The 16,273-nt window shown below is 49.6% G+C and overlaps 1 protein-coding gene across 1 annotated transcript in view; it reads left to right on the forward strand.

Moving 5' to 3' along the window:
* Positions 1-16,273, forward strand: part of PLXNA2 (plexin A2) — a 205,157-nt gene that overhangs the window by 127,154 nt on the left and 61,730 nt on the right. The window contains exons 5-9 of the mRNA XM_029935352.1: positions 4,293-4,393; positions 7,645-7,768; positions 9,458-9,611; positions 10,400-10,496; positions 13,430-13,544. Of these exons, the coding sequence (XP_029791212.1) occupies positions 4,293-4,393; positions 7,645-7,768; positions 9,458-9,611; positions 10,400-10,496; positions 13,430-13,544 (591 nt within the window). The remainder of the gene's footprint in view (positions 1-4,292; positions 4,394-7,644; positions 7,769-9,457; positions 9,612-10,399; positions 10,497-13,429; positions 13,545-16,273) is intronic.

Genomic DNA, 16,273 nt, shown 5'->3' on the forward strand with positions numbered 1-16,273 from the left:
TGGAGGATGTGCCCTGGGTAAGAGACTGGGGAGCTCACACACTTCCTATGTCCCCATGTCTGTGGTCTACCCCTCCTTCCTGGCTGAAGCCACAGCTGCCTTTCCAGATTTACACCTGCTGCTCCCTGTTCACATGCAAGGTTTTCTGAAGAAACTCCGCTTTCCCCTTGGCACAGTGGTCTTCCCACCTGGAACGCTCTTTATGTGCATCGATATTATTCACCCTTCCAGACCCAGGCACATGCCTTGGGACCCGCTTGGGACCCCCTTCTAGAGCAGTACCATCTCACAGAAATAAGACACAAGACTCTGTGTACAATTTTAATGTTTCTGGAAGCAATATCTATATATTTTAATTTAAATTTTTTTATTTTTTTAAAGAGAGAGAGAGAGACAGACAGAGCAGGTGTGGGTGATGGGCAGAGAGAGAGGAAGACAGAATTTGAAGCAGGCTCCAGCCTCTGAGCTGTCAGCACAGAGCCCGATGTGGGGCTCAAACCCACGAACCCCAAGATCACGACCTGAGCCAAAGCTGGGATGCTTAACTGACTGAGCCACCCACGCGTTCTTAGTAGCTGTATTTTTTAAAGTAAGAAGGAAAGAAGTGACATTAACAATAGATTTTATTTAACCCAACATTTGAAATTTTTCATATTTTAACATCTCCATAAAAAATTATTGTGATATTTTACATTTTTTTCATAAAAAATCTTCAAAATGCAGGGTGTGTCATGACCCGATAGCACATCTCAGTTTTAACTAGCCACGTGTCAGATGCTCATAACCACACGAGAGAGTGTCTATTCCATTGGACACAGCAGACATAAAAAAAATTCTCTCTTTGCTCTGAATTCCCTCAGCTCTCTAGCAATGCTTCTCTTAGAAGACACATCACTTTCGTGTGTGTGTGTGTATGTGTGTGTGTGTGTGTGTGTGTGTGTGTTTATTGCTAGTAGTCTGTTTGCAACTTGAAGGTGATGACTGTGTTTTAATGCTGATGTCGTTTTCATTCCCCTAAAGTGGCCAGCGCCGGCCTGTCCGTAGGGTGTGCTCAATGAGTATAGTTGCGGAATGAGTATAGAAGCACATGAACATCGGAAAGACCGAGAACCCACACACATGTGACTTTGAGGGTCTCCTCCGAGTCCCTGTGACATTTCTTGCTTCTGGTTTGGGCATGGCTATGACATCTCTGAGGGGGGCACAACGCGCATCTTAGAACTGAACCCCCACCCCGTAAGTTTCCTGTTTCACTTTGCTCTTCAACTCAGTGCATTACAAAAAAGAGAAAAATTCCCACCAGGAGGGCCCAGGAAACAGGAAAAATAGTTGTGCTCTTGGTTTCATGTTTGGAGAAGAACAGGGTTCTCACTATCTCCATGGCACTTGGCGTGAAAGTGGCCTTTGTTGTAGGAGACACTGCTCCCATTCAGGGCCCCCTGTCCCAGCTGCTGAGAGCCGGGCTGTGTTTTGACAGACGGGCCGAATGCAATGCAGACAGTTGTTTTAATTTCCAGCCAGATGCAGACATCACTCACACGGAGCCCGAAACCCAAGAAAGGGAGGCTGGGCGCTGGGGTGCTGAGCTCAGGCCACAGAGGGCGGGCTGGAGGGGTTCAGCGGAAGCCGCCTGGGCAGTGGGGTCACAGATATCCTGAAGGACTGAGAGCCCAAGGCCCAGGAGAGGCACACTAGGAGAGCACCTGGCGGACACCTTCCAGAAAGGTGCTCCTTGTGGGAATCATAGGCCATGAATCAGCAGGGGAAGGGTTGCTTCTTAAGGCAATGTGATGCCAAGGGCCGGCTGTTAGCTTTTAACCGTACCAAGTCGTTCAGGGCAGGAATCATAAACAGTCTCAGGGACGAGTTAGGTCAAATCCCAACGTCAGGATCCGAAGGACACATGCAGCCTCCCTCGGAAGGAGGGCAGCAGTCCCTTTCATGGCCCTCCAGACACCTGTCACCTCCGCTCTGCTTATGCATCCCAAGGATGGGAATCCCTTCTGGAAGTGAGGGCTTTGAGTTACTAAGCAACTGTAACTCTCTTAGGTTGGGCTTTCCGGAAACTTCTCACACATGAGTCGTACTGCTGCCACATTGCCACCCTCCAAACATGGGAAAGCCACTTCTGTGGCTGCCTCAAGACTCATCTGCTTTGATCTAAATAAACATCCCAGGTCCCTCAGCTGTACCTCGGATGCTGCATCTGGATCCCACCTCATCCTGGCCACTCTTCGAGGAAGGACCTCTCTGGTTGAACAACACCCCTCTTGGAGCAGAGACCTGAGCTGGAAACTCCTCAGGGTGGGGTGGCCTGTCTCCATCCTGACATTATTTCTGCAGCCCATGAGCAAATTAGCCCCTTGAGTTCTTGGACCACCCTGCCAGGGCACCTTGGACATTGAGTCAATGCAAACTTTCAGGTCTAGTACATCGGAACTATTTCAGACCAGCCTCCACTTACAGGTCCATTTTTTTCAACTGAGTGGCAAGGTTTTACTAGCATCCTTCCTGCATTTCATATTTTTTTAAGTTTATTTATTTATTTATTTTGAGGGAGAGAGCACAAGCATGATTGGGAGAAGGACAGAGAATCCCAAGCAAGCTCCTCACTGTCAGCACAAAGCCGGACATGGGGCTCGAGCCCACGAACCTCAAGATGATGACCTGAGCCGAAACCAAAAGTTGGACACATAATAGACTGAGCCACGCAGGCACCCCTCTATATTTTTATTATTAAAAGGAGGTTGGGAATGTTTAAAGCTGATCATGTCACTCACTTCTAGGAAAGAAAGCCTTGAAATGTGACCATTAGGTGTTATGAGGTGGTAAGAATGAGGGACACTGAAAATGGAAGGGAAGCTTCCTGAAGCTGGTGCACAAGACCAATCACCACGTACTGGCTCCGGAGTACGTCCCCTTTACGTCTCACCCTGACCCATCTGGGGTACACTCTGCAGTCCTGCCAAACTCATCCATCCACAATGACCTTTCCTCATGATGATCACTCCTCGCACTGCCCTTCCGGGTCTGTGCATGGGCCCACTCCTACCCTGACGCATGCTTATTCCAGGGGCCCCTTGTCCCGACGGGGTGTCCCAGGTGCCCCGCCTGTAAGTGCACACCCGCCCCATGTGAGGAGCTCCATCTTTGCAGCTACCCACTCCCCCAACTCAGTGGGGCAGGAGCTGTGCCCTGATGGCTGATACTTCTCTCTCACACACACCCGAGCCTCCCTCTAATGACATCTGATAAACATTTGCTGAATACACATGTTAAACGTACCCCAAGCCTCTCAGGATGATGCTGTGAAAGTGTTTCAGTGGCAGATATTCTGTCCCTCTGCCAGAGCACATGCGAGAGGACCCTGGCTTGCATTTGTACTTGAGTTCACACATCCAGTGGGTGGGGACCACTGTGTCCCAACGGAGAAGAACCCCTCTTCAGCCCAACCAGTAGATTCTGCACCCAGCATCCCACTGCCCCAGCCAGCAGTCCCGAGCAGAGCAGAGCAAATGGAACGCTTATCTCTTCTGGCCCCCTTACCTGGCCTGAATGTCACACACGCTGGGGCAGGTGGCGGTGTTGGGTCCAAAGAGGTCTGGCTCAAGTCCCTGCAGGGCCCCGTTGGGGAGGCTGGCAAGGGTTTGCTGGGGCTACCCCCTTGGGGTGGGGAGACAGGGGCTGGGTCTGTGAATTCTCACTTTCCCCAGCAAGACGGAATCAGACAGGCAGCTCATCTCCGTGGATGTTCCCATTTAGCCAGACTTTTCAAAGGATGGGAGATTTACTAGAAAAATTGAATGCAGACATCAGAGAATGGGATAATTGGATCCAGGTGGTATGTTTGGTTGGATGTAAAGAGACTGTGCCATGTGATGAATATTATTGATAGGAAAAGTTTCTCCTTCTCTCCCTTTTTAAATTTTTTCTGTGCGGGCAGGATGTCTCAGCCCAAGCCCAGCTGAAAGCCCTTCAGAGACAAGCTGATGGTACTCAGTGGGCTTTCAACAGAGTTAACCATTTTTGGCACTTCCCACGAGCGAGCCCAGCTTCTGCATGGACGTTAGTGGCGGCAGAAAGGCGCAGGACAATTTGCGTCTGCCTCTGGTGAAGGCAAGTGGCAGCCTTGGGTCTCCCACCCCAGAAACACATACCCCCCCCCACCCCGCGCACCAGGCACATTGATGCGAACACAGAGCGGCCATCGATGCATCCCCCAGTGTCTCCTTACAGTGCGGCGTCCGTGCAGGTGTGGGATCTAACTGTGCCCTCTTTCTTCTCGCTGCCAGATCACCAGGGTCCCCGTGGAATCCTGTGAACAGTACACGACCTGTGGAGAGTGTCTGAGCTCGGGGGACCCTCACTGCGGCTGGTGTGCTCTGCACAACATGTAAGTTGGAGAGTGTTCTGAAACAGAGCCCGGGATGCAGACAACCAGGTGCTTTCCCCGGGGGTGCTGATGAGGATGTGACAGTGGTTTGCGGGGAGAGAAGAATGTCCAGTAATTCTGATCAAGGTTGGAGTAATTCTCACTGAGGTTGGAGAGCAGGAAGAGAGGCCAAGGGCGGAGTCCTTCCTTCCCAGTGTCGGTGCCTTTGCCGCTCTTTCATGCCCCTTCCAAATTCTGCCCTTCCGCTGCTTTCAAGTTGCACCTTGTCATCACGGGGAATGGTAGCCCTATGCACAGAACTCACGAACTCACGAGGGCAGCTGGAGAAGAAGCCCCGAGAACCTCCAGATCAAAGTGCCTCTTGCCATCAGCGTGCAGATGATGATGCGCTAGGGCGGGGGAGATCTAGGCTCCAGGGGGTCGCTGTGTGTCTGTGCAGGGGGCACTGACCGCTCTGGGCCTCCACTTCCCCAGTGCTGAATAGGGACAATGCTTATCTCCAAGGTAAACCGTGAGGATTAAATGAAATAATAAATGCTTTGGAAAAAAAAGGAAGCCGGGAAAAGGCTATACAAATCAAAATTGTTATTATGAACTCTGAACCTTTGGGAGGACCCTGCTGGCCTCATTAATTCAAGATTTCAAGAAGTCTGCACCTCACTCTAGCTCGACTCACACCCCTATTCAGACCCATCCCTGTTGAATACCAGCTCAATAGAAATACAAAATCACACTTGAACTTCCTAATTTGAAGAGCCCCAAGGGAAAGAATGGGGTGAAAACCCAGAGCTGGCCAGGAATGTTGTTCCCCAATGGAGTTGGAGCTCCGTGGCTTCCTGCCAGCCAGCAAAGCATCTCCATGAAATGTGCAGGGTTTGGGGTGGAGGCGGAGGCAGAGGGCCAGAGTTCAGGGTCCTGCACAATAGCTCTTGGCTTCCAGCCTCTGCAGCAGGTGTTGTGAGGGCTATGGAGGGAGGGAGGGAAGCAGGCGCCTCACAGATGCAAAATCCGGACTGGATTTGAGCCCACAAATACTGGGTTCCCTGCTTGGGTTTGGAGGTAAGAGACGCCTCAAGAAGTCTTGCATGCGCGTGCACACACACACACACACACACACACACACACACAATGCTCTTACCAGAACCCAGGCAGTGAGTCACCATTCAGGTCAGACAAGTGGTCCAGATCCTGATGCCCCAATAATGGCACACTCGGCTAAAAGGGTTTCCTTTCACGTGAGGCTTCACAGCCAGCGAGCTGGATCTGCCATCAGGAGGGTTTCTTCCTGCAGAGAAACTGTCCGCTGCCCCCACTGTGTGGAACCGCCCTGGGCCACCTGCCCTCTCACTGTGCTGTGGGTGTGCACACACCACTGCTCCCTGCTCCCTTCCTGGCTCTCCCAACATCCCTGCCCATAGAGCACACCCCTTACAGATGGGGGATCATCATTTACTCGACAGCAAGGGCATCCGTGGTCCTCAGCTTGTGCTTGAACCTCCTGATCTATCACAGTGCCTTCAGTCTCCCAGTGGCCCCACACCACCCCTGTCATCCTTCTGTCTGGGTGGGCTGTGGCTTCTAGAATGGCTGAGCCACATCCAGATTGCCTCCGATTTCCTCTGTCCTCTGAACCCTCTTCTACCTGAGGTGGAGAACCTCCTACCTAAGGGCACATCTCTTCTTCTAGCAGCTCTGCCTACCAGGAGAGCCCTGGGACAGGCTTCTTCCTGTTTCTACCCAGGAGAAGGGACTTTTCTCCTCTTAGATCCTTCTCACAGGTCACACACACCCCGCCCCCCCGCCACCCCACCACAGTGCTCTTCACTCCCACCTGCCATGGACGGCCAGCCTCGGAGGATGGATGCACTTCTAGTTCCCAGGCCCACATTCCGGACTTTAACAGAGGCAGAGGCCAAGGGAGATTGCTGAAGAGGCTCTGGGTCTGGGGGGGTATTTGGAACCTTCCTGTCTCTTCTGTATGCCTTGCTCTTGCAAGTGTGTTATTGTCTCCAAGGCTATTTATCTCTGTTAGGGCTGTTGCCATAAATAGTATGATAAAAAAGAGCCATTTCAGTGAGTCAATGAGATAAAGGCTCCAGTCAAGAGCTCACTTTAGAGCTATCTTAAGGATTCACTTAAACCTCAATAATTCTTTTCTTTGACAGCATTCATATTTAGATCCATTATGTGCCTGGAAAGGAAGAGGGGAGGGGCTGGGGGTTTCAGGGGGAATCACTGCCGGATTGTGGGATTGTGGCATCTTGTATCTCGGTGGCTACTTGGTTGGAGAAGTCCCAGCTGTACGGCGTGTTCCCATGTGGCACAGATGACACGCTCCTGCATGCAGGTGTCACCATCCCCTCCCGCCACACCAGGCAGAAGAACCTCCAGCCAGGGATGAAGCTGTCGGGAGAAATGGCCACACAGCTTTTGGACAGAAAGGCAGCCCTGGCCGCGACGCCTGGTCTGTCTCTCTGTCTCCAGGCATTATTTCACCTCCTGCAAATATTTATTGAAAATATACCATGTGACAGGTAAAATATCTCAATGAATAAAACATGGCCCCTGCCTTCAGAGAGCCATTAATCCAGCCACAAGATCACATGTGCGCGGCCCGATACAGCTAAGACCTGTCCAGATTTTTTCTTTTTTTTTTCTTTTTTGGAGTAGAATAATAATACGAACAGCCATCATCATGAATATTATTATCATAAGGGCCAAAAGGCCATTTTCTAAGTACTAACTCATTTAATCCTTACACCAGCCCTATGTCGTAGGGTAATGTCCCTCTCCTCAGCATTTTATAGTTGAAGAAACAGACTAAGTAACTTGCCCAAAGGGACACAGCCAGTATGCCGTAGATCTGGGGGAGAGTGGGCAGAACCCAGGCAACCTGGGTCCAAAGCTCATATTCTTAGTCTCTTGTGTGCTAATTCTCACATTCCCCAAACTTCCCCCCTCCCACCTTGCTCAGCAAACATCCTAGAAAGATACTATCTGTCTAGAGCTATCCTTTATGCTTATATTGTACCTCTTGCATTCAGAGGTAATCCCACTTCCTCTTAGTCTGTGTTTAACTGATCAGGACTACCTGGGAGCTCCCCAAGCCCCTGGGGTAACTGAGAAGCATAATGAGAAGACAAGGAGAGGCCTCAGAGCAGCGAACCCCTCTTACAGCCCCCCAGGGGACAGTGAAACCAAACAGAAGGGTCTCCAAGGCCTGACCGCCTGTGAATCTGTGTCTATGGCAGGTGCTCCCGCAGGGACAAGTGCCAGCGGGCCTGGGAACCTAATCGATTCGCCGCCAGCATCAGCCAGTGCATGAGCCTCGAGGTGCATCCCAGTAGCATCTCCGTGTCTGAACCCAGCCGCCTGGTAAGTAACTCATGGGGGGGGGGGGGGCGAGTGCACGCACATGTCCCTGTAACACTTGCTCCTGTGTCTGTGACTGGAGCAAGCTTTAAATGCTCCAAGGAGACTTTGTGTTTGTAGAAACCCTATGATAACTCGTAATGTAAAGGGCACAGCCACTCTCCATACTCCTCACTCATTGATCTGTTTTGCAAATCTAGTAACAAACATTTACATTGAGTAACAAACATCTACAACAGAGTGCAACCCAATACTAAATGACACATTCTTCTTCTTTGTAGGCTGTATTTACATTCCTCTTCTTGATGCTGTTTTTCACAGAGACCTTAGAGTTGCCTGTGGAGGGGGGTGGGGTGGAAGACAGACAGAGACAAAGAGACTGAGGCTTAATTCACAGCCAGTATGTACTTAAAGAGTATATTAAAGAGAATAAAATAGCCCTTAACCACCTGTCGAGGTACAACCCAAAATATTTCATGTCCTAAGGCCCTGCAGGATTATTTCATTCTGAAGGTTTTATGAGCATTTACGAATGTTAATTAGTTAATGAACCTTCTGAGATTTCTGTTCATTCATCCCCACCAGGAGGTTTTGGCTTCCATGGAGCCGAGGGAACAAATAGGGGAGTTTGTACCTAAGTCTCTTGGCCCCATGGAAACGAAACTGGGGCAAAGATTCAGCCGCAAACAAGTGACTGGAGAGGCTAGGTGACCCTCATTGTGCGTGAGAAACCACTGCAAATAAATGCAGCCAGGTGTTGGTAGAAGACAAAGGGAGTCCTACCTAGTGGCTCCCAACTTGGAGGCCACAGTGGGTGGCAGGGGGTTTGGCACCATGAACCCTTCTGGTCACTCCCTATTGCTAAAGGAAGCCAGTCTTCAAAGTGTTCACCTGTTGTTTCCCATACCACTTAGATGTTCTATTGTGCTCATTGAGAACAAACTCATTTCTGGCAGTCCAGGAGTTTTTAGCATTCAGAGGAGGGTGTTCAAACTTGAAAAGGCAGGGAAGTGCTGGCCTAGATGGTTGGAACCCAGAGACAGCAGGGGACATGATCCGAGAGGCTGGTGTCCAAGCCCCTTGCTTTCTCTGATCCCCACAGCTCCTTGTGAAGCCACTGCCCTACCCCAGGGGAGCTGTGAGCGAACAGAGCGCCAGGGGCGGGGATGGGTACAGAGAAGCAGAAACTCTAGGGCACCCACCAACCTGATAAGCAGCCCCAGAACAATAGTCAGGGTGAGGAGCTGGCTGTCGTCCCCTAAGCCTGGTCAACCTCCAGACTGGTGAGCCGGTGTCAAGACTTGTTTGCAAAGGGCTCAGTTCATGACCTGCTTTCCAGGTTCATGGTTTCATGTCAGAATGAGGAGGGTCTGAGATGGACTGTGGTCACTTTCCTTCTAGTGCCCCTCTCTCAGTCATTTCCGATGCTGGACAAGACTGAAAAATCATTTAATAATGATGTTAATAAAGACCATTGCCCCCACGAGGCTGGCAGTGCTCCTATAATGGTTCTGTGTCAAAGCTGGAAGATCACCTAGACCAGTGTCCTTCCTTAGGGGTGAGGTCTGGGGAGGTTAGTGACATGCAGGCCGCATCAGGGCCAGGCCTGGAGCCCAGGTCTTGTGAGCCCAGGGTCTCTTGCTGTGGCCTCATCTCTGATCTTGAGATGAGATTTCTTTGCTCCTCCCACAGCTCAGCCTGGTTGTGAGTGATGCTCCGGACCTGTCTGTGGGCATCTCCTGTGCCTTTGGGAACTTGACAGAGGTGGAGGGACAGGTGTCTGGGAGCCAGGTCATCTGCATCTCACCAGGGCCCAAGGATGTCCCTGTCATCCCTCTGGATCAAGGTGAGAAGTGTGTCCCATGAGAGTCACATACCAAGGGCTGCCCTACCAGAACGGCCAAGAGTAGGGAGCATGGGGGGGGCGGTTAGTAGAGAGCATGGAGGATGGGGGGGGTGAGGACAGGGCACAGGGAATGGGGGGGGAGCAGAGGACACAGGGGATGGGAGGGTGAGTAAAGGGCACAGGGGATGGGGTGGCAAATACAGAGCACAAGGAATGGGGGTGAGTAAGGGGCACAGGGGATGGAGCTGGTGTGCTGAGCACCAGCACCAAAGTCGCCTGACCACGTCTTCATATTGCAGACACTTAACATGGGCTTATTATATAACTTGTTTGAGTTTGCAAGCTGATTGTCATGCCCCAAAGCAAAATTCAGAAAGAAAGAAATCCCTTGCTCCCATCTGGGGTAAGTCTACACAGTGTGTAGAGAGTTTTCCCGACTTCCCTTCAAGGGCTGCAGCCCGTGATTTTCAGCGGGTTTCTTTCCATGGCGCAGGGAGCTTGAGGGGTTCTGGCCTAATATTTCTGAAAGTCTTTCAGTAACTGGACATGCCTAACCAAAAGCAAAGGGTTCTGTGGGGTTGGATTCATTCTTTTTCCCTAAGAGGGAGTGTGGGGCAGTCTGGGTCTCTGTGATGGGTGTCTCAACAGGACTCTCTTGGGAGGAGATGACTCAGGCAGGTTCCATCTACCATCTGTGCCCCAAGAGAGCCCTGGAGTGGTTTAATGGATTATACTCAGGTTCTCCACTGGGCCCCCAGGTTGTTACCCTCTCCTTTTTTCCCTCCCAGACTGGTTTGGGCTAGAGCTGCAGCTGAGATCCAAGGAGACAGGGAAGATCTTTGTCAGCACCGAGTTCAAGTTCTACAACTGCAGCGCCCACCAACTGTAAGCACTTACTGGGAGTCTTGCCCTGTGCCTGGCTACGGGTGTGCATTTCTCTAAGCTCAAACCGTGGTGCATTCACCTCCCAGTCTCTGCACAGGCCCTGAGTCCTGTCTGGTTCATTCGCTTATGTTAAACGGAACGACATTCACTCTCCATAGCCTCTGATCTCATCCAAACTTCCTCGCCAAACCCCCACCAACCTTTCCCCCAGGTCTCAAGCTAAGATATTAAAAACAAAGTACGAAGTGAAGGCAGATGTCGTGGCCCAAGGATCATAAGAAAATGTCTCTATTTTAGACCAATTGATGGTAGCTTTGAACGTAGATTGACAGTGAATGGAGTTTAGGCACATTCTCCCTGACCAAGTCGAGAGGGACTCATTAAGCGGTGGCCATGCACATAGGTACCCTTAGAGAAGGATATGAGAGAGGGGCCCCAGGCTGGGAGGGGGAGAGAAGGCATTAAGTCCACTGTGGTCCAAATCTAGCCTTCAAGTTAACAAAACAATTTTAACGTTTATTTATTTTTGAGAGAGAGAGAGTGCAAGTGGGGGCAGTGCAGAGAGACAGAGGGAGACACAGAATCTGAAGCAGGCTCCACACTCTGAGCTGTCAGAGCAGAGCCCGACATGGGGCTTGAAACCGTGAGATCATGACCTGAGCCGAAGTCAGGCGCTTAACTGTCTGAGCCACCCAGGCACCCCTAGCCTTCAACTTTTTAAAAAGGAGAGGAAAACCAGACCAAACCAGTAGCCTCCAGGAGGGCTTGGCAAAGCCCACCTGGTCTCACCAGCCAGCCCCAGCGGTGCCCACAAGCTATGAGATTCCGCAGCTGTGCAGGGTGAACAACCCATATTTAGCTTCTAACAGTCTTCTGTGGAAGAGAAACTGAGGCTCCTTCCATACAAACTGGGAACTTGTATACTGCTTACTTTTTAAAAAGGGAGACAGGTCTCTACAATAGAGCCATCTAGGGGCCACTGGACCAGTGACCAGGGACATTCCACAAAGAGAGAAATCAAGCAACAACTCCGTACCAAGCAGAGGAATAATTGGGAATTTTCCCTGGACCGTCCTTCCGATTCCCCAGAACAGGAACCCAAGGTCTCATAACTCCAAGGCCATCAAGTCTGTAGGGCTGAGAAGGTGGACATGATGAGTTCAACAATCCAAGTGGGAAGAGGGTCTGTTTGCAGCTATGCCCAAAAGGGATCGTTAGCCATTAAAATAGGCAAATGAGCCAGTCCTCCATAGTCTCTCCTTCTATGATCTTGACTTTTATGATGAGAATCATCTACTGGAATTCTAGGTTCCATACAGTAGTTAAGTAAGGAGACACAAGTGAGCCCCATTGGGACAAGTCAACAGATGTGCCAGGATAGACAGGACAAATGGTAAAAATGTCCTGAGGTGGGGGCAGGGCAGTGAGTGTTTACACTGAAATACCGTTGCCCATGAATCACTGTGTGCCAATCCCAGTTAACCGAATTTGGAGGAAATGCAAGCATCTTATAGAAAGAGACTCCCAACCTCCTTCTCAAACTCCAAGACAGTGATGATAGAATTCATTGTTTGTGAGAGCACCCTCATCTCTGTGGCAGTTTGGTGTGATGTCACCATTTTGCATTGCTATGGCAACAGAAATGTAGTCACAGGCAGCAAGTTTTAGCCAAAAAAAAAAAAAAAAAAAAAAAGCAGGTCTCTTGAACAGCAAAGATTCCATTTTGCCCCAAACACTATGTACTTTACCCTTCTCTGTTCCTGGTATTCATAGCAAAAAGTCACAGAATCAAGTTCAATCCTCTGCTTTTACTATGGTAAACGAAGGCCCACAGGGACTAAGTGCTGCAGCAAAGGTCACAAAATCAGCAAGTGGAAGAGCCAGGTCTGCAACCCCTCTAATCATTCTCTGTCCATTTTCATTATTTACTTGCTGAAGCATAGGACGTTAGCAAGAACCAGTCAATCTGGCCTAAGCTCAGAAACAAAATAACTTTGGGCATTTCCAGGAAGGGATAAAACTAATTAGCACAAAGAGGATGAGCTAGTCAATGGGCTAATGCACTCACAAGAGGGTGGCATGTTCGCCTGTCTCTGCACTGTCCCCCTCCCCCCATGGACACCCATCTGCCCAAATCTAAAGGGAACACCCACCAGGTGGCGCCAGATTGCAGACCAGCTGTGTCCCTTCCTGGTTGGTCTAGTTGTGGAAGGCTAGACTAGGGGAGCTGACAAGGAGCTGGAAGACCAACCCCTCCCCCTACAAAACCCAACTCCATTGTAATGGGCGGGACACCCACAGGCGAAATAATACACACAGCCTCAGGTGAAACTAGAGGGAAAGAAGCGCTCACCCTGGCAAGAAATTCATGAGCCACACACATATTGCCACACACCTATGCCTTGCTACTTGGAGAGTGGTACAAAATTACCATTTAATATTGTTAACTCCCCCAAAGCCCAGAAACACAGGTGACTGAACCAGTCGTTAACACTCAAAAGTGACTTAAGAGCTTAAAATCACAGGTAATTTAAGCACTTGAAAATAACACTCATATTTAACTTGTAGCTTTCAAAACCATTTCCTACACATTATCTTGTTTGATGCTAAACAGCCCTGTGGAGCAGACAGGAAAGTTTTATTACAGACAGATGAAGAAATTCCAGTACAGAAGGTGGAGTGACTTACTCAAGGTGACCCTGGTGGCAGTGGCAAGGCTCCGATGTACCCAGTTTCTATCCCTATGCTTTTCTGGCTTATAAGCATCACACAGGTTATTCTCTTGTAAGTGCTGGTATGCTGATAAATTTTCCACTACCAGCAATCGGGGAAGGGGGAGACCAGTATGTAGTACTTGCCAATGGGCTACCTGGCACCCTTACCTTCCCTGTCTGCTCCCTTCTCTTTGCCTCTTACTATCTCCTGCCTTGCAGGTGCCTGTCTTGTGTCAACAGCGCCTTCCGCTGCCATTGGTGCAAGTACCGGAACCTCTGCACGCATGACCCCACCACCTGCTCCTTCCAGGAGGGCCGGATCAACACTTCAGAGGTAAGCAAGGCTCACCTTGGCATGTGACATTCCCAGTAAATCTGAGTGGTCCTCCCTTTACAGATGGGCAGTCCAATGGCTTGGCCATCTCTTTGCCCTGACCTATCTTGGTCTTCTTCCTGGAGATTCTTCATGTTAGAAAGGCCCATTATTATAAAACTCAAAAAAAAAAGTGGTAGAAAATCCCCCAGAGGCAAAGAAATAGGCTGTATCTTCTAGACTGTTAAGATTCTTTACATTCAAAGGCTTGAAGGGAACTGAGGGTTGAGACTGAAAGCTAAGAGGACATATCCAACCAACCAGACTCCATTGTCCAGAAGAGTGCAGTGAATGGCATTTATTCTTTGAGTCTAAGCCCTTTGCTTGGCTGCAGACATAGTCCAGTTCAATAGAACATTCACTCTCAACTATTCTTTCATGCCAACCTCTCTTCCAAGTCTAAATTTCAATGATTCTTTGACTCTGATGTATGACTGGGTGGGTGGCCTTATAGAAAGAGAAGGAAATTTGACTAGTGGAAAGAACCAGGCCTTGCTAAAAGTCCCAGATTATTATACAGGCAGTGTTCCATTCCTAGAGCCTGACCTACCTTTGTTATTAACACAGTAAAATATCAAATTGCTCATCTTTCCAATGACTATCACATCTAGTTATTATTCATTGACATTGACTTGTGTACGTGTTGACAGCATACCTTAGCAAGGCTGCGTGGTCCATCTCCCTTCTTGTGTTTCACGTTTTTGACTCCCTAGCATGGCCAGCTGGTTAGGTTTGAACGACTGTAGAGACCTAGTATTCATGCAGATTGCACGTGTGTGTATACATGTGCAATTCCCCTCCTCGTCCACCTTTTAGAAAATCCGCAAATGTAAATAAGTGATGGTGCAGCATTTGCATATTTTACTATACTCTTTTTATACACATGTCCCTCTTGCGCTAGACAGGAAGCACCTTGAAGGCAAGGTCTGTATCTCATCTTTAAATCCTCAGTGTTTTCTTCAGTGAATGTTTGCAGAATGCATGAGTGAAAGAACGGATGAAGGAATGACCACTTTACCCAAATGCCATTGACAGAAAGGGCATTGGATCTACCGGTCCAAGATTTCAAGAAATAGTCTATGTGTCTCATAGCCTTGACAGAAGTCCTAGTCACTTCTGTGAATAAACATAAGAAATCCAGCCTTAATGTACATATATCAGATCCTCATGATATATACTTTAAATATCTTATCATTTTAGTTGTTGATTGTCCCTCAAAAAGCTAAACAAATTAAATAATAGTAGGCCTTGACCTGTTTCTCAAACACACACCCATGTCCTTGAATTCTTCTTAGTTTCTGAAAGAATGTGTGTTCTATTGAGCCAGAAAAATAGAATTTGCCTGTCTTGAAAGAGAGAAATCATGATGGTGCCCACAGGTGGTATTGAAGACAGGCCGTCTGCGGGTGCCCAGCGTGCTAGAACCAGTTACCTAGTGCCCTGAAAATCCTTCAGAAAAATATCTCCCTCCAGCCAGTTGGTGTGCTTTGATGTCACAGACCTGAAAGCACTAATGTGGTCTTAATGGCCACTGGAAATTAATCCCAGCCCTGGGGTTCTGCAAGAGTATGGAACTGCCTTCAGGCCAATCTTCTCATTCAGAGGAAACCGCCCAAGGGCTTGAGGGTAAGGAGTGGAGAGCGGTTCAAGCAGCTTGGGAGTCAACAGAAGAATGGCCAAAGGAGGCGAGGTAGACCACAAATCGCAAAAAGAGAGAGAGAGAGGGAGTGTGGAGTGTAGGTCTAGACAAGAAAGAGCAGCTGCTTCATTTTCTCCCAGGGACTCCCCCTCCAGTGGAGAGAAACCCAAGGCCAAGCCTGAGAACGGTCTGCAGCTGGAGGAAGGGCAGGAGTGGTGTTCAGAGCAAGACAAATCAACTCTGCTGGGGTGTGGAAGCCAGAAGGCTAATTGGAAACATGCCAGCCTCCCTCATGCCCTTTAGAAGTCACTGGAACACCGTTCCCTCTCAGCCAAGGGGGAAAGACTCCAGTGTTCCAGAGAGCTGGGCCTGAGAGAAGCTGTTGCCACCAGGCAACTCAGGATTGAGTGAATATTAAAAGAATCCTGGGGGTAAACCCAAAGGCTTCCCACCGCCTTTCAGTTGCTCTTTCTTTCCTGAATGTCTGTGACTTGGGGGAGAGAGGTGCCCTTTGCCCCTTCCTCACCTCCGCCTCTCCTGAGTGGGAGGGGGCTGGACTGCCGCTCTCTTACTGCCCATACGCACCAGCCCCTGGCGTGGGCCCTGGGACTGGCTCTCTGGAGGCCCAGTGATGGAAGCCTGGTCTGCAGCCCACTCCTAACTTGACTCAGGAAAGAAAAGCATGGTGGGTCCCCAGCAGACTTGTGAGGGCCACTTCCTCAGCTGCCTCGAATACTGCCAAAGCTCTTGGCCACAGCCGTTCAGGCATCCCTTCCCAGCAGCTAGCTCCTAGGCCCTGCTCTTTTCTGTCCAAAGCTCTGCTTCTGGGGAGCCCCATTCCTGAAAATGTGGAGGGCAGCTAAGGGGCACACAGCCAGCTTGGGTGGAGTTTTCTTACTGTATTTAGAGTCCAACCAGATGTCTGTAGATCATTCTGGGGACTGAAAACCCGTGAGGTACCTCTTTGGGGGTCCTAGAATATCTCTTTTGTACTTCTAGTAGAGCCCCCTAACTTTGAATCAAATTTTTGTCTGTCTACTTCCTAGAAACC

Source organism: Suricata suricatta, chromosome 3 (assembly GCF_006229205.1).
Source record: "Suricata suricatta isolate VVHF042 chromosome 3, meerkat_22Aug2017_6uvM2_HiC, whole genome shotgun sequence".
Classification (NCBI taxonomy): domain Eukaryota; kingdom Metazoa; phylum Chordata; class Mammalia; order Carnivora; family Herpestidae; genus Suricata; species Suricata suricatta.